The sequence below is a fragment of the Syngnathoides biaculeatus genome, chromosome 15 (genome assembly GCF_019802595.1).
Source record: "Syngnathoides biaculeatus isolate LvHL_M chromosome 15, ASM1980259v1, whole genome shotgun sequence".
Classification (NCBI taxonomy): Eukaryota; Metazoa; Chordata; class Actinopteri; order Syngnathiformes; family Syngnathidae; genus Syngnathoides; species Syngnathoides biaculeatus.
This window is the reverse complement of record NC_084654.1, coordinates 10,101,370-10,126,277: the sequence shown is the minus strand read 5'-3', so window position 1 is coordinate 10,126,277 and position 24,908 is coordinate 10,101,370. Positions and strand designations below refer to the sequence as shown.

Here is a 24,908-nt window from a genome sequence, read left to right as displayed (position 1 = left end):
CTCCTGGGACTCCTCCCATATCCCAAAAGCATGCATTAATTGGAGACTCTAAATTTCCCTTAGGTTTAACTATGACCGCGACTGTTGTCTGTCTCCATGTGCCCTGCGATTGTCTGGCAACCAGTTCAGGGTGTACCCTGCCTCCTGCCCAATAACAACGGGGAATAGGTCCAGTACTCCCGTAATCCTCGTGAGGATAAGCAGCTCTGAAAATGGATGGATGGATGGATGGATGGATGGATATTAAAAGACTTGTTAACAATAGCATGTTTATGTTGAAAAAAGGGGACATGTGGCCTTGCTGACGAAAAGCACACAGGGGCCTTCAGACAAAAAAAAAAAATTAATGATGGTACAGATGTTACTTTTGGGCAAGACAAATTATTACAGGTCCTGGATCAGTAAATATGCATAACTGACCATGTCATTAGCATTCCTTGGACTGAAAAAAAAATGCTATGGTAGATTTGTTTCAATGGAGGAAAGTCCTTCGATTGGCAGACTATTCAAAATCCATCCCTTTTATTTACATGACCTCATGTTAGCATTGTGAAGCTTTTGGGGGAAAGGAAAAGTGCCAAGCTTTGATTGCACCCAAATTCTTCAAATGTGTCGAGAGCATTTTTTTATGTTTTTCCATTAGGCAATGTTTTGATTATCAGTATCAAGGATGATGGTATTATACCAGTGTTACATTAGTAACTGGCTGGATCATACTGACAATATACTGTTATTGTATATAATGAAATAATGACCAATACGCTTGCAAAATACTGTCTAGATATGTTAAACGTGTTTAAGTAAGAACTGAAGTAAGTAATAGTAGCACAATTGACCGAAAGAGAAAAAGAGAATTCGCTGTTAGGATACACTTTCAGCTACAATCAGAGCTGGTAACTAATTGGGTGTGAATCAGCCATTCGGGAGCAGAAGAGCGACCGTCTGTTGTCTGAACTGACATCTGCACACGCGCGTTACTCTGCAAAACAACAGAAGAAAGAAGATGACATCTCCAGTGATCTGGGTGGGTTTTAAACCTTCATCAGTGGTTCAACATCATCCATCCATCCATTCATTTTCCTAGCTCATAAGGGTCACAGGGAATGCTGGAGCCTATAGAGCTCGTGCACCTACGTCATCAGATCCCGTCACTGGCCGGAAGTGTTGGTCAAGCGAAGCGTTGTTCAATACTAAGTCAGATGGAGACGACGCGAAAATATGTCTTATTGCATGACGCCCAGAGTTTAGTCCGATACCGTTAAACATTTAGAAGGTGATAATAAACGAAGGTACGTGGAAAAATGAGAGACTTGGCATAGAGGACCCATGTTTTAATGCCGAAGTCGATGTTTTCGCCGATAAGAAATCGGACTGTTAACCCAATTCCGCTTATCTTGGACAATTGGATCTACACGGAAGTGTTTGAAAGCGTAGAAAACTCTGGACGCATACCAATACTTCGTTGCTGGATCTGTTCTCAATCAAGAATAAATCCCAAATAGTGATGGAGCCACTCAGATTTTTTCCAATACAAATACCAATATTTAAATAAATGACCCCTGGTTTTACACAAACTCGCATTCATTAACTATAATTGAAAAAAAAAAAGACTGCGAGTGGGCTCTTCTGAACACGAAGCGTGTTGCAGCCACACGTTGAACTTCGGTAAACTTCACCATGATGAACTTTTTTTTAAAATATGCATTGTTCTCAAATGAATCCAATGCGTATTTAAAAAAAGAAAATAAATCACTGGATAGGCTTCAGCCCCCGTACATAAAGCGTGTTGCAGCCACACGTTAATCTACGTAAACCTCTGTGTGACTGACGGTTTATTTTCTTTTTTTAAATACACATTGGACTCATTTGAGAACATTGCATATCAAACAAAACAAAAAACGTCTGTTGGGGAAAGGTTTACCGAAGATTAACATGTGGCCACAACACGCTTCGTGTATGTTGGAGACAACTCCCTGTCGTGTTTGGGGTTTTTTTAAATATGCATCGCTCTCAAATGAGCCAACTTGGCATTATAAATACTTCTTAGGAATTTGTGATTGAGAAGAATAATTCCTACTTGAAGTGAAATGATCGCTACACAAGCGTGTGCGTATTTTGGTTGGTTACCATCATCACGTTTAATTGCTGAAATCCATCGATCTCTTCTGGTCTTTTCAGCTGGTATGCTATAGAATGATCCCTTTGAATATCTGTCCCGTCTGTTGTAATAACCAACAGCACAACAAGTCTCGGGAATTGTGAATATTCTGCTCCGGTTCAATGTCCCCGACACCGTCGAACAGCTCTTTTTGACCGGCAATATGGCGCCGTGAAAATGGTGACGTCACGTGCACAAGCTCTATCCCACCTGTCAATAGGCAGGAGGTGGGGTACACTCTGAACTGGTTGCCAGCCAATCACAGGGCACATGGAGATAGACAACAGCCGCACTCACAATCACACTTAGGGGCAATTTAGAGTGTCCAATTAATGTTGCATGTTTTTGGGATGTGGGAGGAAACCGGAGTGCCAAGAGAAAACCCACGCAGGCACGGGGAGAACATGCAAACTCCACACGGGCGGGTCCGGAATTGAACCCGGGACCTCAGAACTGTGACGCCAACGCTTTCCAGCTGAGTCACCATGCCGCCGGTTCAACATCAGTATTCATTTTAAAAACAATGCTAAATTAATGCTCCCACTTTGACAGTTGTCATAATTTTGAACGTCACAAAGCGTGACCTTTATGATGAGCTTCTGCGGCGGCACAAGGAAGCCACCATCTCTACTAATTTCACTTCCTATGCCCGTCATGCAGCAACTCCTTCTAGTTGTTATGTTTGCACTTACATGCCTCATGCAGCACCAAAGCCTCAAATAGTGCACCCTTATCATTTCCCAGCTGTTACCTGAAGTTACCTTACTCAATTACTGTCAATTGTGATGAGTTCCCTGCCCAACTTTTGTTTCTAACACCTCCTCGAACCATCCTCATGCCCTTCCTGCTACCACTTGTGTTGTTTATATGTCAGCTCCTGATCGCCTCAGCACAATCCCTTTTGAAGGCGTATAATGGGGAAAAGTGTGAGGGGAGTGGAATATGTTGGCAAGATGTCTCTAACGATGTGAAATGTGCTTAAGGTTCTACCAAAAGAGTGATGAATTCCAAAACTGGGTTTAGGGCACTGAGGATTTGGCTAGTACATTAGGGTTTTGTGTTTTAGCAAATGAGAAATAATGTATTGCGAACCCTTTGAATATGTCCAGTGCTGTATGATCTGTGTGGCTGTTTTTGTACTCTTTTTCATGTCTAGTTGTCTGGACCTTTTGGTCAAATCTTTAGTCTCTCACGTGGTTGCCAAGGCATTTTTTCACTATTCACAGGTAACCTCTGATGACCCACTAGCGTCTCGCTCCACTGACCAGCGTTTTCCCTGACCTTTTCCCTCAAAGCGATTGCTGCGTTGACAAAGACGACACGACCGATGATCAAGACTCATATTCCTCAATATAACTTTATTGCAGGACTGGCTTACAACCCTCTGATGAAGGATATTCTTAAAACTAACTTGTGGATTTCTGGATGATTGGGAGGTTGTTTTGATCGTTTTTGGATATTGTGTGTTTTAGTCATGTTTTGTCATTTTTTGTAATTTCTCATTTCATTAATACATAGTTGTATTGTATTATCAAAAGAGGGAATCTTGATGTAGAAAATATGTGTACAACATAGTATACATATTAGTTGATAGGTAGATAGATAGATAGATAGATAGATAGATAGATAGATTAGATAGATAGATAGATAGATAGATAGATAGATAGATATATAGATAGATAGATAGATAGATATAGATAGATAGATTAGATAGATAGATTAGATAGATAGATAGATAGATAGATAGATAGATAGATAGATAGATAGATAGATATTGGCGAGTTATGTTGTAGTTCGTAACAGGTGGATCCCAGGGTTCGTTGCACCTTCTGCCATCTAGCGGACGAACATATAATTGCGTTTCACTATCCATCAAACCTGTATCGTTTGTGTTACTTACACTTTGCAATTAATTTGTGTTGGTTGAGCTCATCCAATCGCAGTTTTAAAAATGTTTCAGTTTGAGGTTGTAAGCGCTATGAGTATGTTTTCCAAGGCACTTGCGGTTGCAGGGCAACATACGCGTGGGCTTGAATTCACACTCAAAAATACAGACTCCCTTTCTCCGGATTGTAAATGACATGAGCCCGTTTGCGGGTGGTAAACAAAACGCAGTTGGCAGCCTCAGGACGACCAAGCCCCACCAATAAAGGATGCACTGTTTGATTATTGTTTCACAATCACAGTTGCCTTTCTAATTTCACATGTAGTCGTGGTGGAACCAAGGCACACACTGACGAATCACAAAGTGCAACCCATCAAAAAAGGTAACTGTTTCTTTAATTTGTTGATACACTCATCTTCCATGACAATAACAATGCATTGCAAAAAAAAAAAAAAAAATACAGTACAGTATATTGTATGGGCTGCGTTTTAGCCATAAGCCCAAAATCCAGAAAACCAAAGAAATAAAAAAACTGTTTCATGCTACAGCGCCACGCCTGTGCTGTGATATGTATGTCATGGAAAAATATGTACTTTGCCTCAATATAAATTGGGAACACTGCATGATGGTATGTTATATGCACCCTGCAGAGTAATTCACTCTCTGAAGAATTTGGGGGTTTTCATTTGCTGAAAACTAAAATCATTACCCTTCCATTTTCTTAGCCGCTTATCCTCGCAAGGGTCACGGGAGTGCTGGAGCCTATCCCAGCTATCACCGGGCAAGAGGCAGGGTACCCTCGGAACTGGTTGCCAGCCAATCGCAGGGCACATGGAGACAAACAGCCACACTCACAGTCACACCTATGGGAAATTTAGAGTCTCCAATGAATGCATGTTTTTGGGATGTTGAAGGAAACCAGAGTGCCCGGGGAAATACGTTGTTACGTTATGAGAGACGGATTACGTGGTCCACCCCAAACTATTATTTTTTTTAGTAGCTGTATACACACCTCCCTGTCATTTGGAACCCACGAAGCTCTTGTCCTCTGCACCCGTGCAATCCGTTTTTCACGACGAACATGGTCTCTTTCAAACTTATGAAGGCTAAATCCATTCTCCTGAGTGTTCAAGCAATGTCCAGCACTGCAACGAGCCGGCATTTTGGCTAACACGAAGTAACAACAAGCTACCTTCCCGGAGGAAAAACTAATGGAAACCAACGAGTCCACTTGAGGGCTAGCCTGTCCTTTACGTCACTTTCTGCTTCTTCTCGAAAACAAATCCATCGAGAGGATTTTTATGGCGGGAGTTACAAAAAGCTGTATACGTCAAAAACATGTTTTGTGGTGAAAAAACGCATGGATCCATGTCGGCTGCCGTTTTCTCATTAATAACATACTAAAAACATGCATTTCATCACAGTGGCACTTTAAGAAAGTTGGGCTTTTGACACTATTCTAATTTACTGAGAAGTACCTTGACCCCCAAAAACTTGAGACCCTGGAAATGGAGGTGGGGACTGGATAAAACATTGCAACAAAATGATAATCTCATGTTTCCAAACGTACTTTTCTTTCATGTTGTTCGCATGTTAGTATTGAAAGAAGAGAAAGTACATTTCAACACCAACCGTCCTCCAGATAATCTTATAAAATATTTATATTACTATGTTGCAAAATAAATCAGGTTATTTAATTATTAGAATATGTTCTGAAGCGAGATTTTTCATTTTGCCTATAATTAAGATTACGTATCTGCTGATTTTTTTTTCTTTTTCTTTCTGACGCTCCACGTGAAACGTGGCACTTTTCTTGTCCCTGACTGCCATGTCATCGCAGTCTCAGGTAGGCTGCATTGCTTCCAATCACCTCTCTGTGTGAACAGGCAAGGCCTTGGCTTCGGTTCCGTTTGGGATGACGTCACTGGAAAGTGACGCGCCCACAGGAAAGGAACCGAGAAGAGACCGTCAAACAAGTCTGGAGTTTATGTTGAGACTTTCAAAATAAAATATTTTAGTTTTTATAACGTGTGTGTTTTTTTTTATTTTATCATCAACCTTTTAAAAAAAAAAAACAAAAGTACTAATTAATTATTAAATTAAGATAGATAATTCACATTCTCTGAATATCAAGTTATTTAGTTTAATTTCGATGGGAATTTGAACCCCATTTTAGAATTTTGAAAAGAGTCATATAGGAAGTTTCTTTTGAATTGAGAACTTGACTTTAGTTGACGTCGAACAGGAAGAAGGCATCCGTAGGAGAGGCAAGTATTTGGTCTCGATCACTCTGCATGTAATGTTGTATTTTCATCTCATTTAACGACCACCGGAAGATTATTTCAGTGAGTATTTTCACTAGAAAATAGCGTGATGTAATTTTTTAGGTTTTCTTACTAATTGTAGGCCACCTTTCCTTCTCCCTAATTAGTCAGACTAGATACATTATATTGAATTGTGTGATTAGGTCTGTGGAAAATAAAAGTTTCATTTGACTACTGTATTGTATTCACCAACGCGTTTTCCCGTTATTTGCGTCTCCAAACCCATGAACCAAATCATTATCCAGAAAGAAATGAATGTGATATATATACCGATATAATTAAATATAATGACAATGATTTTATTTTATTTCATTTTGAGTCACTGAATTCACTGACCTGACCCCGACCCCGACCCCTCCAGTTGTATGTGTGAGCAACAAATAATATACGGGGAGAAGAAAGTCATTTAACATTGCAACTGCTGCAACTCTAAGTTTATATTCCATAGTGGCCATGTCTAATCATGAAACAAAGTTAGTTGTACCTTTAAAATTGAGCATATATCCTGTTTTGCCAGATCAGCTTGCACAATGGTGATGATTACTTGCTATATTTGACGTACAGAAAATGGCAGAGAAGGTGCTGGTCACAGGCGGTGCAGGTTACATTGGAAGTCACTGTGTGCTGGAGCTAATTGATGCAGGCTACCAGCCAATTGTGGTTGATAATTTCAGCAATGCTGTAAGAGGTAAGATGCAATCGGTGTGTGTTTCTAGCCAGTTCGGGTTATATGTGTTCACAATTCATGTATGTGTTGTGAAAGGAGGAGAAGGGGGTATGCCGGAAAGTATACTCAGGATAGAGAAGTTTCGGGACACCAACATTGAGTTTCATGAACTCGACCTTCTGGACAAAGCCGGCCTGGAGGGACTTTTCAAAACGGTGAGTGCATTCGCCCAACGCGATTCGTTCTAAGTACCTGAACTCTACAATTTACAGTACTCTTTACTGGCCCCATATTTACAAAAATACTTTATCAGTGCTATTACTATGTACTACATTTGATGCAGAGCACCAAAATATTACATTAATTATGGTTTAATAAGTACATACAGCATTGTGGATTACAGGTTAGTACGACTACCTTACAAGTCTCTTTAAATATTGGCTGTGTTTGCATGTTCTCCCTGTGCGTACTGTAAATGCTCTAGTATAATACGCTCTTGACTATATTGCACACCCCCATAGTTGATCTAAAAAAAACAAAAACAGGAAAATGTTTCTACCTGTGTATAAAGCACACCATAAATTTGCTGCTATTTGTATGCTCAAAAAGTATGGATTAGCTGTGTTTTATTAGACTTTTCCATTAATTATTCCTCAGTATGTGTAAGCACTAATGTAATTTTTACATTTTTTTTCTTCTTTATCTTCAAAGTCAGCGACACGATAGAGATTGGTTAGAGCATCTACCTCACAATTCTGGGGACCAGGGTTCAAATCCCGGCCCCGTCTGTGTGGAGTTTGCATGTCGTCCCCCCCCCCACACACACACACACACACACACACACACCCCACCCCCCCACACACCACCCGTGGCTGTGTGGGTTTTCTCTAGGCACTCCGGTTTCCTCCCACATCCCAAAAACATGCATTGATTGGAGACTCTAAATTGCCCTCAAGTGTGATTGTGAGTGCGACTGGATGTTTGTTTCTATGTGCCCTGGGATTGAGTGGCAGCCAGTTCAAGGTTTACCCTGCCTCCTCAACGAAGATAACTGGGATCGGCTCCAGCACTTGACTCTTGTGAGGATACGTGGCTCAGATGACGCTTTGATGGATCTTCAAAGCATTGAGATGGTGATAATAATGAGGGAACTTGCCCTCTGTTGCACTACATTCTGCTACAGTTCCAAAATTTCTGGAAACTGTGCCACATTCCCACATCCCGAAGCTCTGGCATGTGCTTTTTCTCTGAGGCTTTTGTACTTTGATATCTTCCACAATCTCACATTTGATCAATACACGTTGAACTGCCGCACTGCACAACTTTCCTATATCTTCAGCAATATTGATTTACTTTTTGTTGAAAGGTAATTGAGTAACTACGCCTGTTCGTAGACATTTCCTACTTTAGGTTTAAGGTAAAACAAACTCACGACTGAGCACTTATGCCATCGAGTGCATCTAGTAAAAAATAACAATAGGAATATGGTGGCTGCCACGAGGACGTCACCATGGTCCGGAGAGGAGCACTCATTTATCATCGTAATACTATATATAAATATATTAATGTGAAAAGTGGCCCTGTAGCTCAGTGGTTTAGAGCACTGGTTTGATAAACCAGGGGTTGTGGGTTCGTATCCCACTGGGGCCTCCACTCCCTGAGAAGGCTTGCGTCAGGAAGGGCATCCGGCGTAAAAATTGTGCCAAACATATATATGCGTTCATCTGAGATGACACGCTGTGGCGACCCCGAAAGGGACAAGCCGAAAGAAAGTTGCTAATGTAAAAAGTATACAGCTTTTTCACTTCGCTTGGTGGCAGTTTACATTTATACCATGTGAAGTCCCCCCCCCCCTCCATTTTCCTTATACCTAACAATAATGCGCACTATTGCTTTTTGTACTTTTTTTTTGGAGGGGGGTAAAAATGAATTATACATGAGAAATGACTGTACAAAACCCTTTTTATTTCTCTATTGTGGCAAATGTCACTTCTCTCACAGCAAGAACTATAAATAAAACATTATCCCTTTTAATACCGTTTTTGGGTTATTCTGTGATGACAATTTAATTTGAATATTTGAAATCTCACACACATCCCAGCATTCCTTCAGCGCCGTGATCCACTTTGCTGGCCTGAAGGCTGTCGGAGAGTCCACGCAACAGCCATTACGCTATTACAGGGTCAACCTTATCGCCTCAATGAACCTGCTGGAGGTCAGTTGAACCAAACTCAATCTTCACTGTGACTTGAGTGCAGTTTTGTCACGAACACCTTGTTCTTCTAACCATGTACGGTCAGATAAACCAACTAGACCCCGCCTACCCTTGTAATGCGATTTAACTGTATGCTCGCCAAGCCTCTGTTGTGTTGCCTGTGCGCCATGATAGCGTTGGAACCGCATGTGCTGCAGGTGATGCAGGCTCACGGGGTGCACAATCTGGTGTTTAGCAGCTCAGCTACAGTGTACGGAGAGCCCCAGCGTCTTCCCATTGACGAGCAGCACCCCGTTGGCAACTGTACAAACCCTTATGGCAAGACCAAGTACTTCATAGAGGAGATGATCAAGGACCACTGTAAAGCTGAGAAGGTACTGAGTTGGAGGTAGAGACACGTTCTCATGTGCGTTCAAGAATGGAGTTGTTCTTAAAGTTTTCCGTGTGTTCTATGTGAGCAGAATTGGAATGCAGTCTTGCTGCGATATTTCAACCCCATCGGTGCTCATTCCTCTGGCCTCATCGGAGAGGACCCCCAGGGTATCCCCAACAACTTATTGCCATATGTCGCTCAGGTACGTGAACACAATAGTTTGTTTGTCTTTTTACGAGTTGCAAAAGATGGCGTGTGGTGATGCATGACTTCATGTCTTTATCATAGGTAGCTGTTGGAAGAAGGAATTGCCTCAACGTATTTGGGAACGACTATGACACGCTGGACGGGACAGGTATCAAATTATGTTTTTATCTGGCTTATGGGAGGTTACACATATACCAATTTTTAATACATTTCCTTTTTTTTTATGTGTAAACGTGACTACAGTGGCTCAGCTGGTAAAGCGTAGGCCTCACAGTTCTGAGGTACCGGGTTCAATCCCGGACCCGCCTGTGTAGAGTTTGCATGTTCTCCCCATGCTTGTGTGGGTTTCCTCCGGGCACTTCGGTTTCCTCCCATATTCCAAAAACATGCAACATCAATTGGAAACTCTAAATTGCCCCGAGGTGTGATTGTGAGTGCGATGGTTGTCTGTCTCCATGTGCCCTGCGATTGGCTGGCAACCAGTTCATGGTGTACCCTGTCTCCTTCCTGTTGATAGCTGGGATAGGCTCCAGCACTCCCTGCAACCCTTGTGAGGATAAGCGGCTAAGGAAATGGATGAATGGATGTCCGTGACCTCACGTGTGACAATTGTGTGTTGTTCTTGTGATGACCAACACGGCACACAACACATAAAATGATACCTCCACCGACAATTGTGACCTCCACTCCCAAGTCATATATCTGCCATATATCTACCGTAATACCACGACTGACCTACGACGGCAGCATAGATATGTTTTATGACTTGGTGGGGTATTTTTTTGTGACATTGTCCATTTGTAAGTCTTGCAATAGCACGAGCTTCAGGTTGCTTTCTACTTGGCTATTGTTCAGTTTAACATCAAAATTACGGTGTCCGCGGCTCGACCAAACACACACAAGGATTTGCTATCAGAAATACTAAACCAGTTTACAGTATTTTTCAGTTCCTAAAACAAAACTATTGTCTGAACCAAATCCTCAGTGCCTTAAACCCACTTATTGAAATGTTCACTGATATGGTTGAACATTAAGCACGTTTCACGCAGTTAGACAATACTTGCCAACATATTTTCATCCACTTAAACATATTTTGCACACATGTGCACGTGTTCCATCATGGTAAGCACAGGTAGTAGAAGAGAGACTCTTAATAAACCACAGTTATCTCAACTTAAATACAGCAAATCAAAACTGATCACACTTGTAGCTAATGATGTGACTAATCCAATACAAGACAGTTCTGTGAGCACTAATTTTATTCAGTTAAACTATGGATACAGACTTTTTTTTTTTTTTTTTTGGTAACCTTGGCCAAATCAACGACTTTCTACAATTCCGTCTCTGAGGTCTTCAGGCAATTCCTTTGAGCTCATGATTCTCGTTTGCTCTGACACGAATTGTGAACTGCAAGACGTTCTAAAGACAAGTGTGGCATTCCTAATCAGGTCCAACCAGGAAAATCAAACATAGCTGGACTCCAATGGAGGTGTACAACCATCTCAAGGATCTTCAGAAGAAATGGAGAGCACCCGAGTTAAATATAAGTGTCACAGCAAAGGATCTAAATACTTTTGGCTGTGTGATGTTTTCTTTTTTTTTTAATAAAGGTGCAAAAAATTAAACAATTCTGTCAATATGGGTGCTGTGTGTACATTAATTGGAAATAATTAACTTAAATGATTTCAGAAAATGGTGATATTTGCACGGGGAGTGACTGGCGACCAGTTCAGGGTGTAGCCTGCCTCCTGCCCGATGATAGCTGGGATAGGCTCCAGCACTCCCCGCAACCCTTGTGGGGATAAGTGGTTCAGAAAATGGATGGACGGATGGGTGTCTGTTTCAAGAAATGTGTTTTAGAAACTGAGAGAAACTGTAACATTTGAAAATGTCAACCTAGATTGTTCTTGCGGCAATTTGGGGAGAGAAAAAAAACACACTTTCCATAATCGTCACAACTGGATAATCAATCAGGATAATCTTTAAATTTAGTCTTTAACAACTGGACTTACTTTGATGGGTAAGGGAGGAAATGCTCAAGTTCGCACTGATTATTTGTGTGTCTGTACCATACTTTAGAGGAATATTTTTTTCCAGTATTAATCTAATTTGTAATGTCTTTTTTTCTTTCAAGGTGTGAGAGATTATATTCATATTGTCGACTTGGCAAAGGGACACATAGCTGCACTGAAGAAGCTGAAGGACAACTGTGGGTGCAAGGTAAAAAAAAATATGAAAATGGATGAATGAATGAATGAAAAGTTTCTAATGAGAATAATGTCTCATTATGACATTGGATTTTAAAAAAATAAATACATTTTTGACTGACACAGGTGGGTTCCATTCAGTCTTTTTCCACTCTCATCCAGGTGGTAAAACAAAGTGGTTTAAAAAAAAAAATCCTCTTTGACCAGGTCAAACAAATCGAACACAAACAAAAGTTACAGTATTGGTTCTCAATTGACCCCTCCATACAGGGCACTTAACCACGCCTCCTGAAGTGACGTCACGCCACGTGCGCTGACGTAAGACAAACAGTAAAAATGGGAAATACAATACAACACATTCTGAACTGAGACAGACTCCATGCTTCTGATTTAATTGAAATCAACGATATAGTATAGATTCTAAATACAATACATTCTTAACTGAGAGGGACGCCATGCTTCTGATTTCATTCAATCATTCACACGTAGCAATGTTATGCTAGCGGAGAACGTCTCATTCATTTATACGAGACGTGTATTAAAAATCAAATTTAGGGCATATCTTCGTGCAAACACAGTCTGGTTAAGCTTCGGCCGCGAGCCAGCAAGAAATCGATACGTTTGTGCAGTCCGATCATCGCTAAATATCGCTCAACAAAGAATAAGTGTGTCAATCGTTCACACGTAGCAATGTTATGCTAGCGGAGAACGTCTCATTCATTTGTATGAGACGTGTATTAAAAATCAAATTTAGGGCATATCTTCGTGCAAACACAGTCTGGTTAACTTTCGGCCGCGAGCCAGCAAGAAACCGACACGTTTGTGCAGTCCGATCATCGCTAAATATCGCTCAACAAAGAATAAGTGTCAATCGTTCACACGCAGCAGTGTTATGCTAGCGAAGAACTACCAATTCATTTATACGAGACATGTATTGAAAATCAAATATAGGGCATACCTTCGTGCAAACATATGTGTTCCAGTTGATATTAGATGGATTTAGTTGATGATGCGGTCTTCCACAAAGTTTGATCCATCGAAAGCATTTTTCGTACTGGGTCTTCGGTTTTGGAAAGGGTACGAATCGAACTCCACCAACTAGCCTTTCAGGATACCTGTCGTCACTATTATAAAGTCCGTGACTACACCTCTTAACCATATTTTTTGTTAAATAACCCATATACGCGATAAAACGCTAACTAAACCTATACTGGACCATGCAATGTTGTCTGAGAAAATGGCGGGAGCAAAAACGGGTTTTGGTTTATGCAGATCTCTGGTCTCTGATTGGTCAGTGACGCGGATTGCGCAATATCCACGGAGGGGTCAATTGCTGTCACCCGCATTTTCCAAATATCACTAAATCGCGAACCACTTTAAGACATTAAAAACAATAAAGAGTATGTACAGTGAAGAAAATAAGTATTTGAACAGCCTGCTATATTGCACGTTCTCCCACTTAGAAATCATGGAGGGGTCTGAAATATTCATCAGAGGTGTATGTCCACTGTGAGAGATATAATCTAAAAAGAAAAATCCAGAAATCACAATGTATGATTTTTTTTTTTAACTATTTATGTGATACAGCTGCAAAGAAGTATGTGAACACCTGAGAAAACCATTGTTAATATTTGGTACAGTAGCCTTTGTTTGGAATTATAGAGGTCAAGCATTTTCTGTAGTTGTTCACCAGGTTTGCACACACTGCAGGAGGGATTTTGGCCCACTCCACACAGATCTTCGCTAGATCAGACAGGTTTCTATTCTGTCGCTGAGAAACACTTAGTTTCAGCTCCCTCCAAAGATTTTCTATTGGATTTAGGTCTGGAGACTGGCTAGGCCACGCCAGAACCTTGATATGCTTCTTACAGAGCCACTCCTTGGTTTTCCTAGCTGTGTGCTTTGGGTCATTGTCATGTTGAAAGACCCAGCCACGATCCATCTTCAGTACTCTGACTGAGGGACAGAGGTCGTTCCCCAAAATGTCACAATACATGGCCACGGTCATCCTCTCCTTAATACAGTGCAGTCATCCTGTCCCACATGCAGAAAAACACCCCCAAAGCATGATGCTACCACCCTCATGCTTCACAGTAGGGATGGGGTTCTTGGGATGGAACTCATCATTCGTCTTCGTCCAAACACGGTTTGTGAAATTATGACCAAAAAGTTCCAATTTGGTACCATCTGACCACAAAACCTTCTCCCATGACTCCTCTGTATCTTCCAAATGGTCATTGGCAAATTTAGTCACCTTGGAAACGGTGGTCCCAGCTCTTTTCAGGTCATTGACCAAGTTCTGTCATGTAGTCCTGGGCTGATTCCTCACCTTTCTAAGGATCATTGAGACCCCATGAGGTGATATCTTGCACGAGGCTCCACTCCGATTGAGATTGCCCCGTCATGTTTAGCTTCTTCCATTTTCTAATGATTGCTCCAACACTGTACCTTTTTTCACCAAGCTGATTGCCAATTTCTCCGTAGCCCTTTCCAGCCGTGTGGAGTTGTACAATTTTACTCTGGTGTCTTTGGATAGCTCTTTGGTCTTGGCCATGTTACAGGTTTGAGTCTTACTGATTGTATGGGGTGGACAGGTGTCTTTATACAGCTAACGAGCTCACACAGGTGCGTCTGAGTCAGGATAATACATGAAGTGGAGGTGGACTTTTAAAGGCGGACTAACAGGTCTTTGAGGGTCAGAATTCTAGCTGATAGACAGGTGTTCAAATACTTATTTGCAGCTGTATCACAAATAAATCGTTAAAAGATCATACATTCTGATTTCTGGATTTTTCTTTTTAGATTATCTCTCTCACAGTGGACATACACCTATGATGAAAATTTCAGACCCCTCCATGATTTCTAAGTGGGAGAACTTGCAATATAGCAGGGTGTTCAAATACTTATTTTCTTCACTGCATTGTTCAAAAATAGCCTATTTAACTACACACTCTTACATGTTATAATTGCCTTTCAGAACAAAAAACGGATAATCGGGCAAAAACTGCAATTAAAATAGTAGGAAGTATACAAAAACCCACGCTTCCCATCCCCACAAATAAATGCAAGCACACTCATATGAATGTACACACTCACCCATACATAAAAACGGCACCTCTTGAATGATAGTATGGAGATGTGTTGAGGTAATGACCATCCTGGGTAAGGACAATCAACCTGTTGGAGCAATCCACTCCGAGACCTGCCTTAGCCTGTAACCACAGAGGGTGCCTTCACAGAGACCACCATGACCAGGGTACACCGCGAGGGACGCTCCATGGAAACTGGAGATTGACATCCTCGCGGGCGAACCGAATGCATCCCCCAGTGCGGAGGCTCCCATAAGGACACACTGGACTAAAAACTCAAAAGATTAAAAGACAATAGGATAGGATACAAACAATAGGAGATACAATAAAATGGGATTTAAAAAATGCAGTTAAATAATAAGCAACTCAATAGCTATGTGAAAAAAAATAATTGCAAAATCAGTTAAACGCTAAACCAAACTGCTGATTCTTGAGCCTCCTGTGTCTGCGTTCCATAGCCCTGTGGCAAGTTATATCGATTGTATCTTTGTTCAATGATCGATGCTATTGACGTACTGCAAGTGGCAGGCTCTGCCAGCAGATGGCAGAGACAGGTTTTGTGACCTTTTTGTTTGGTGGGGTGCCTGGATTATTTCTTATGTAAAATAGTGTATGTCCCTTTGGCTATTAAAAGTTGACAAACACTGCATTATTATTCTTATTCTTATTGGTGTTGTTATTATTGTGTCTGCAGGTTTACAACCTTGGAACAGGAAAAGGCTACTCTGTGCTCCAGATAGTCAATGCTATGAAGAAGGCCTCTGGGAAGGAAGTGAGTGACAGAGGAAGTCTTGCCTCTCCAAAATAAAATAATTCCCTCCTATTCATTAAACTGAACAGGTATTAAACAGCAATGTTCTGTAAATGAAAGGGGCCATCTTTTCTCCCCCCGTAGATTCCCTACAAGATTGCCCCCCGTCGAGAAGGAGATGCAGCGTCCTGTTACGCTGACCCTCGCCTGGCTGAGAAGGAGCTCGGCTGGAAGGCTGACTTTGCACTGGAAAGAATGTGTAATTATTTTTCCACAACTTCCTTCCTTTCAAAGTTACATTTGTAAAAAAGTATCATACAGAAACTGATATTGTAATGCATCTGTTTGCATGCAGGTGAGGATATTTGGCGTTGGCAGTCGATGAACCCCACTGGATTTTCCAAAGAGCCAGCTTCCTGACCCCGTTTGTTTTTTTTTTTTTTTTTAGTTGTTTTTTTTTACAATTGCTAAATCAAAGGGCCAAAGTTTTAATGTTTTTCACACTAACAAAGGGAGATATGAATGATGGTTTTAACTAACCCCTTTGGAGAGGCAATGTAAGCCTTTTTTGATTGAAATGGATATTTGAAATGAATCCTACATGCTTAGTAGAGGTAGTAGAAAATAGAATGGCTGGTAAAATTGATAAGGGTTGTTTTTTTTATGTTGAATGCAAAGTCTGGAAATTATTATTATATACACTAATAACTGTCAAGGGTGTGATTTAGAAATTCTATGATATATGGAAAAGGTACCCTAATTAGGGTTGGTATCGCATCACTTGAAAGAGAAAATGGTTGAAAAATAAATGTTCTATTTTATCTGTGTCTCCTACCTCCCTATTGTTTTGCTCCTTTGTTTTTCTTTTTCGAAGACAATCCCGAATAAGAAAGTACTCTACATTAATTAATTTTGTTCCAAAAATTAGAGGTCCGTTTTACATATTTTGTGTCATCTATCGGTATTTAAAGCTGCCGAATGAAAATTCATAGACAATTGCTTGCCGAAGTGAGCCTGCATTATTGTCGCCAGCTTCCTTCCAACATCAACACTTACACACTTTGAAGGGTTACTACAGTTTTCTTTCAGCAATCTGCTCCGTATTTTTGAAAACTATCGAAGGGTGTTGACAAAATGTAAGCATTTGAATCCTGAACACAAACGAGATCTCGTGCATGCAAAAGGCACAATAAGTATGGCGCTGGGGCTTTAAATGGCTCCTTGAACCCTCGGGCACCCAGTTAATAAAACACCCACGTCAGCACAGCGCTCCAGTCTCTCTCTCGCCGGGTTTCGGTCTTTAGGGCTGAGCAGGAAGTGGCTGGCTGTGGACCCTGATCGACAGAAAGGCCCCAAAAAAAAAAAACTACAGGGAATCCAAAAAATGGATATTGTGACGGACGAGGGGGAGAGCAGACTCTACCGGGCGTCGGGTGAAGCCAACCACCAGTGAGTAGCGATGGATTTTTATCACGGGTATCATGGCGATGGGCGTAAGCGGGTCTTGACGAAGGCTCGCGCCGGGAGGGAGTCGCTGCTTTCGGGTAAGCGAGGCAAATCCTCCCCGCTGCTCGCCGTGTTCCGGACCTCCAGCGAGAAGTATGTGAGGGTGGGGTGGGGTGGGTTGGGGGCCACTCGAATAAAGCGGGTGTTTTAGCACCCAGAACCCGTTGACGGGTCTTCGAAGAATAAATGTGAATGCTAGCCACAACTAGGCTGTGTTCTGGGGTTTATTTTCCATTGTGTGCTAGTCGGAGTCTGAAGTGGGCGTCGCTCCAGGACACAGTGGGCTGTTCTGGTGCGCCACTGCCCGCGTTACCCTCACAAGGACTACCGCACGCATACGACGCTGTGCGGCTCCCACGCGTGGATTAGCTGTAATTTAAATGTAGTTACCTCATAATACATTCCTCTGTTAAAGATTAGAGACAACTCGGTCAAATGCGGGCGGGTGGCTCGTCGGGCGATGCAGGATGGATCGCACAATTAATAATGAATCTGTGTCGTAGTCGACATGAGGATGGGAAACTGGGTTACTGTTTGGGGGGGGGGAAGTGTGAATTTGGGTTAGTGCATTTAAAGCTCGTGCTTCTCTACTATCTTGTATTCCCACCCCCATTCTGTAGTATGTTTGTAGCATCAGATATTCGACGTGAAAGGCGCCTCCATTAAGGGTGATTACAGGATTTGTCACCCGAAGCTCCCTGCCTGGTGTCGGGTGGAGCCCAGGAGATGACGACGTTTGATTGAGGGTTCGTTTAGCCAATGGTAGGCCACAGTTGGGTCGAGTAGAGGCGGGGCCTCTTCACGATTGTCCAACAGCGTCGTTTAGGATTACCAAGGTACATTTAAACACATACTTTATGCACAGTGGTATAATCTAAGGAAAATAAGTACAAGTGTTATTTTTAGACTTCTGCTCAGTTTTCATTGAGTGTTGTTCATTTAACAATCAAGATATGATGAGGATTATACTGTTAGTCAGAAGTGGTGCATCGCATTTGGCCTAGGTAACTAACACATTTTATTACTATAAAAATGACTTTCTTTTCCAGGTCACATGGTTAAGTACTCTCTAGGACAGATAAAGCCATGTACTGTACACACTGAACAGGCTAATGTTTTTATGTTAGAGATCCCACACGACAATGGGGGGGAAATGGCACACAAGCGCATACCACCACCATTCTTAATGCGTCTGGTGTATGCGATATTGCCAACGCAGCACATTACACACGTAACAATACCTCCACTTATGATATGTGTCATAATACCAAGACCAAACTGCCTGAAAATACAAAGACCTAAGAATCATAGTAGTGGAAGAAAAAGAAGTATCTATCAACTATGGGCACTTTGGAGTGCTAAATTGACATTTTTGGATCATCTTTCGATCTCTGAACTTCCTGGAACCTTGGAGTTTCTGAGACATGGCTCAATATAATACAGACTCATTTCTACTTTTACGTCTTGTAGTATCATATAAATAGCTCCAGTCAATCCAATTGTTTGACTCCACACCCTATCATTTCAGCAGACTGTTTAATACAGCTGTTCTTTTCATTTTACCTCATTTGATTGTAGAAGTGTACCCAAGTTCAAGGTGAACCTGACAGAGGAGCTAGTTTTCCTTCAGTCATCTGCAAACACTCTGTGCTACATGTGCATTAAACCAAGCGGTCGATGGTCAGTGAAAATGATGACGAGAGTCTCATCCATTGTTGTGTCCTGCAGGCAGCCGCAGAGATGGTTCAACACGGCCGACATCACAGCGGCCCACCAAAGCAACCTGCTCAAGCAGCTCAACCAGCAGAGACGTCAAGAGCTCTTCTGTGACTTCAACGTGGTGGTGGAGGGCCAGCTCTTCAGGGCCCACCGCAACGTCCTTTGCGCCAGCAGCGGCTACTTCCGCATGCTGCTGACCCAGGGCACCGATGGCATGCCCGAGTCTTCTAATATCACCTTTGACTCCTTCAGCCCTGAGATCTTCACGGTCATCCTGGATTTCATCTATTCGGGCCAGCTGGACCTCTCTGGTCAAAATGTGATTGAGGTGATGTCTGCAGCCAGTTACCTGCAGATGAACAATGTCATCAACTACTGCAAGAATTTCATTAAATCCTCTTTGGACATCAGTGTGAAAGATGAAGACAGTGATCGTTGTCACAGCTTGTCAGAGACGTGCAGTTTTACCAGCGGGGCTGGAGAGGAAACTGCAGACCAGCTGCAGCAGCAGGCGGAGCCACGTTCTGACAGTCCGCCGCCTGCACTTTGGACCAGGGACAGCTCCAGATCCCAGTCTAGCTACATGGGCAAGGACTTGGAGCAAGACGTTTCAGGTTCAGCTCTGAAGACTGAGCCAAGTAGTCCTGTCAGTGAGCTCAAAACAGAGTCGGAAGATCCCCAAGACCCTCTGTATACTTTGCCAGTGTCAGAGAGGCGCCGTACCAAATGTGCAAATAAGAGGAAGGCGACCAACAGCACCCACTCTAATCAGCATGAAGACCAAGACATCCAGGAGGCAAGCACAGTGAAGGTGGAGAAGGCTGATGAGCTTTATGCCAATTTGCCACCAATCGTGGGGGTTGTTGCGCACTTTAATGACAATGGTAAGCGGAAAGCTTCGGTGACGAATGAAATTGATATCAAAATGATCGGATTGACAAAAATGAACAGCTTCTCCTTGCGCTTTGCAGAATCCAATGCCATGCGCTTCAAATGCCCGTTCTGTACGCACACGGTGAAGAGGAAGGCGGACCTCAAGCGTCACTTGCGCTGTCACACTGGCGAGAGGCCGTATCCATGTCAAGCCTGCAGTAAGCGATTTACTCGCCTGGAGCACCTGCGCAGCCACTTTGAGACGGTACGGCAAACGTTCAGGATTCTTGTTTTGCTGTCATCCATTTGTGTTGTTCATAATGTGTCCACTTGGCACATTTTCTTACTCAACTGGAAACTTGGTTGACAGTTTTTGTATGGCCTGTTAAGGCATTAATGACTGTTTGTGCCGCTGCCAATTGTTTAGCATTAATATTAAAACAAATATTATATTAGATTAATATTTGTGTAAGTCTATTTTCGGTGAACAGACCTGAAGTCTTTTTCATTTATATTTTTATCACAGATATTTTTTATTGTTCTAAACCACAAAATCAGTGTTCCTTTTTCTTAGAGATTAAAGTGAGTTGATGATGTCAGTGTTATAAAAAATATCAATAATTGTTGATGGTTTGTCATGATAATTTTTTGGAAACTATATCATCCTAAAAAATTTGCTATCGTGACCAGCCTAAATGCATATCATATAAGGAGAGAGAGCAAGGAGCAAAGGATAACAAAAATATTATACAAATAGTATGCAAAATCTTGAGTAAAAACTGTAATATACAAAAGCTGTGATGTCGTGGAGGATGACTGTATCTGTACTCTGTAATAATGAGTTGCAGGAACTCTTTGTTTGTGGGTTGGGACTCGTTTCCATGACTCAAATAGTCTCAAGTGTAAAATGATCCATGCTAAATAACACAGGAGGCGATATACCAAATTAAATGACAATATTCTGTTATCGGTGCTACTTGTTGTTGTTTTTGTTGTCCTTAGATTCATCAAGCCAGGAAGCTGGTGTGCCGGAGGTGCAAGTGTCCGGTGACTGAAGACTCCGGGCAGGTGGTGTGCGAGGGCACACGGCGTTACCGCATGTGCCCCCTATGCGTCCACGAAGTGGGTCGCGATACTGCGCCCATGGAAAGTCTCGAGGGAAGTAATGAGGAGCCAGCTCTGCTGCTGGGTGTGGATGGCGAGGAGGAGCAGAGCAACAGGGCCTGGATGGCCACCGATGACGATGACCTGGCTGAAGACTCGGGGGCTGACCTCATCATTCAACAGGTGGATGATAGCGATGAGGAGCTGCAGTGAAAATGGACCAAAGCGTGCATCCGGGCGTGTGCGTGCGCGTGTATATAACCTCATGACTTACTATGATACGCTGTATTATTCTTTTACTGTAATATAACTGGCTGATCAATTCTTTCAAAGCAATCTTTTTTCTATTGTCACATCCTCTTTAAGTATATGCAGTATATAAAGCATGCGTCTTGAGTATTTCTTTTGCTGTTTAAGTGACAAATTCCAGTTTTTGTATAAACAACTGTTTTTTTTACTTCTGAAGACATTCAGCTCTGATAAAAGATAACAATTGAACAAGATAAAATAGAGAGGACTATTTAATGTAGAACTGAACAATATGGACCCTTCTGTTTCTATCCATGTCGTTGCAAGGCTACCTTATAATATGCACTATGACGTTGAGGCAATTCAAGTTGTTTTTTTTTGGACACATTAAAGATATTTTTGTAGACTTCCACGACTGAATATTTTATCCTAACATCCACAGACCTTATAGATCCAAAGTCAGATTTTTCTACTAAAGTTATAATTCATAGTTTCACATGTAAAATACATTTTAACCAAAGTGAATCGTATGAAGTCTCGGGGAGTTAAGAACTTGAAGGGGTACGGCAGCGGAGGACTGCATTTCGTACCCAGGCCATTAGTCGCGACTAAACCAACAATTAAATATCTCCAGAGAACCCAATAAAGGATGTGGTCTAAAATATATACAGTATGTATATATTTTAAAGTAAAAGACAAGATGACAATATATTTAATGTTCAAATTGAAAACCTTTTTTGTGGGGGAGGGGGGGGTTGATTTTCTCATTTGGAATTTGATGCCAACAATAGATTGCAAAAAAAAAAAGCTGGGATGAGGGCATGTTGATCACTTTTTCTTCTGGTAGCTGCCAATAAGCATTCAGGAACAGTGGATGGTCATTGTTGAAGCTTTGTAGGTTGAATTCCTTCCAATTCTTGCTTAAGTTGCTCAACAATAATATTTCGTGCGTTCACATATTTTCAGCGGGAGACAGGTCTGAACTCGCGTTCTTACAATGTAGCCACACTGCTGTAACATCCGTAATATAGTTTACGGTTTTATTAAAATAAGCAAGGACATTCATTAAAAAAAATGTGTTGCTTGGATGGCAGCATATGCTGCTCAAAATTCTGTATGTGCTTTTCAGCAGTAATGGTGCCTTCACAAATGGTCAAGTTTCCCATTCCATTGGACACTAATATATCACCATTCTGATACAGATGCTGGCTGGCTTTTGAACTTTGCACTGACACCATTTCAGATTGTCCTTTTCCCATTTTCCCCAAAGCACACAACATCCATGTATACTTTTGCTTTACATGGTACAGTTTTAACTTGCATTTGTACCTGTTGCGACAAACTGTGTTAAATGACATTGGTTTTCTGAAGTGTTCCTTAGCCCACACCACAGGATCTTTTACCCAATGACGTCCCGCCTGAGGAATTGAAGGTCACAGCCTCGCCAGATATGTGCAGAGATATCTCCAGATTCTCTGACTCTTCTGATGGTATTATGTAGTGTAGATGAGTAAATCTCCAAATTCCTTCCAATTGTATGTTGAGAAATTTGTTTTTTACACTGTTGGACTATTTGCTCATGAAGTAGTTCACAAAGTGAACTGTGGAGCGTTCCAAACAGGTGTTTTTGAGCATTCCTCAACATTGCCAGTATTTCTGTTGCCCCAGTCCCATCTTTGCGGAATGTGTTGCAGGCGTCAGATTCAAAATTAAAAATACGTGCACACACACACACAGACAAAACAATGTTCATCACTTTGAACCTTAAATATGTTGTCCTTGTTTCAAAACATATTCTGTTCTTATTTTCATTTTACATAATGTCCCATCTTCATTGGAATTTGGATTTTAAATATGAAAAACGTAAAGCTATTAAGATTGCTGCACAACCGACCGATGCAGCCTAAACCGACTGTGCAGTCGCTCAGTGTGCGGTATTCTGCAACGATTTCCGTGAATGCCAGATCAGTGTTTCCCTAGTGTTGCAGTGATTGCAATTTGAATGCCTGTGATCAGTGTTGTAAGGTTACAGACTACATCCAATCAAAATTTCGAAGGGTGTAGTGGCCTCAAGAGGGCGCCAAAAATCTGGTGAAAAATGCAATTGATCCAAACAAAAGGTCAACTCTGACCAGTACTCTAAAATCAGTTCACCTGGAGTCTGTCTCACTCCGGTTTTCCCAACAAGGTGTGGAACGATTCCTTCCAAGCCTATCAGAACTAACAGCGATAACATAATAGATCCCGGTGGACTTTAAATCCCTCATTGCTGGAGACACATTTAAGAAATAAAAACTTCTGAATAAACTAACTACTGAATGCTAAAATAAAATGAGACAAAAAAAAAAGGGTTCTTTGTTTTTGAGCAAAATTCACATGAAATCTGTCACTGAAAGTCTTTTTCAAGTAGGGAAGCTGCACATATTTACAATAACTTGCTTTTAATATGAAAACAGATTCAAATTCAAAGGGATGCCCATTTAATCTTGTTACAAAGAAAAATGACGAATGGCCAGCGATTTACTGGCAACCAGTTCAGGGTGTAGTCTGCCTTTCGTCCAAAATTAGCTGTGATAGGCTCCAGTGCTCTCCGGCGACCTTTATGGGGATAAGCGGCTTGGAAAATGGATGGATGGATGGATGGATACTCCCACCTCAGGCTGATTGGTTTACTGCTCGCTCTTTTGTAGTGTAGAGGCAAAATTATTGATGTGACAGAACAAAACTATATGTTCTAATTTATATTTTAAATTGAATCTTTGATCAAACGTGTTCTTGTACTTTTGTAACACAATAATCTGCCTTTTTACTAATAATTGTATGCCAACCTCTGGGGATTGTGTATCTTCGTTTATGTTAAAAAAAAATCGTGAAAAGAAATCTTGCTTACTTTATCTTCTGTATTTTTCTGCCCATGTTTCTGTATATTTGTGTTCAATGTTCTTTTTTTTTTTTGTATTGACAGTCATGTTAGTGTTACATTTACTGAGGCAAATTTGTAAGTTTGTTACCAGTGTCATTGTTCGCGTAGAACGCATTTCCAATATATGTTTATCTATACTACTATAGGAATTCATCCATCCATTTTTGATACCACTTATAATCACCAGTGTCAATTCTGGAGCCGAAACTAACTGACCGCGGGCGAAAAGCTAATGGGTAGGTTTCCAATTACGCCATCTTGTGTGTCACCACCACTCTTAGCCCAATCGGATGAATTAACGATGGAAAAAAAAACTTCATGCTTCACCTATCTCCTGTGTTCTTTGACCTCTATGACACATAAAACGGCGTAATTGAAAACTTATCCATTAAAGGAGTGTGGGTGACATATCTCCATTCCTTTTGTAACGGTTTCTCAAGAGTAATTTATGCTTAAGGTTAAAGGTTGCATCAACACATCTTTCAGAATCATTTTGCAGCATTCGAACGACCTACCCATCAAGTACTTCCGGTTCATCTCGCTCGTATAAAACGGAAAAAAGAAAAAAGTTCCTAAGCAAAAACGAAGAATGCTATAACCGTCTAGTCTTGTCATGCCTCGAGATCCTTAGTGGTGATATCGAAGGAAGGGGTGATAA

General features: G+C 41.5%; 2 protein-coding genes across 4 annotated transcripts; both read left to right on the top strand.

The window, feature by feature from the left end:
• Positions 1-6,224: 6,224 nt before the first annotated feature.
• On the top strand, positions 6,225-16,697 carry gale (UDP-galactose-4-epimerase). 2 transcript variants are annotated; one of them, XM_061843102.1, is made up of 11 exons: positions 6,225-6,310; positions 6,932-7,055; positions 7,131-7,249; positions 9,136-9,249; positions 9,447-9,623; positions 9,711-9,824; positions 9,911-9,977; positions 11,964-12,049; positions 15,820-15,897; positions 16,021-16,135; positions 16,232-16,697. In XM_061843102.1, exons 2-11 carry the CDS (start codon positions 6,935-6,937, stop codon positions 16,294-16,296), a joined length of 1,056 nt encoding a protein of 351 aa, XP_061699086.1. In that variant the 5' UTR covers positions 6,225-6,310; positions 6,932-6,934; the 3' UTR covers positions 16,297-16,697. The 2 variants fall into 2 exon arrangements, with proteins under 2 accessions (XP_061699086.1, XP_061699085.1); XM_061843101.1 differs by having other exon boundaries at positions 6,300-6,388.
• A 193-nt stretch (positions 16,698-16,890) lies between these two features.
• Positions 16,891-21,726, top strand: zbtb8a (zinc finger and BTB domain containing 8A). 2 transcript variants are annotated; one of them, XM_061843098.1, is made up of 5 exons: positions 16,891-17,325; positions 18,003-18,218; positions 19,111-19,985; positions 20,073-20,239; positions 20,977-21,726. In XM_061843098.1, exons 3-5 carry the CDS (start codon positions 19,289-19,291, stop codon positions 21,289-21,291), a joined length of 1,179 nt encoding a protein of 392 aa, XP_061699082.1. In that variant the 5' UTR covers positions 16,891-17,325; positions 18,003-18,218; positions 19,111-19,288; the 3' UTR covers positions 21,292-21,726. The 2 variants fall into 2 exon arrangements, with proteins under 2 accessions (XP_061699082.1, XP_061699081.1); XM_061843097.1 differs by lacking the exon at positions 18,003-18,218.
• Positions 21,727-24,908: the final 3,182 nt, after the last annotated feature.

Bases quoted from the DNA above. Each gene is read 5' to 3' on its own strand.
- gale (XM_061843102.1), top strand. From the start codon at position 6,935: ATGGCAGAGAAGGTGCTGGTCACAGGCGGTGCAGGTTACATTGGAAGT. The intron at 7,056-7,130 runs GTAAGATGCAAT...GTGTTGTGAAAG, and splicing joins TTTCAGCAATGCTGTAAGAG to GAGGAGAAGGGGGTATGCCG. The intron at 15,898-16,020 runs GTGAGTGACAGA...CTCCCCCCGTAG, and splicing joins AGAAGGCCTCTGGGAAGGAA to ATTCCCTACAAGATTGCCCC.
- zbtb8a (XM_061843097.1), top strand. From the start codon at position 17,261: ATGGATATTGTGACGGACGAGGGGGAGAGCAGACTCTACCGGGCGTCG. The intron at 19,986-20,072 runs GTAAGCGGAAAG...TGCGCTTTGCAG, and splicing joins TGCGCACTTTAATGACAATG to AATCCAATGCCATGCGCTTC. The intron at 20,240-20,976 runs GTACGGCAAACG...TGTTGTCCTTAG, and splicing joins TGCGCAGCCACTTTGAGACG to ATTCATCAAGCCAGGAAGCT.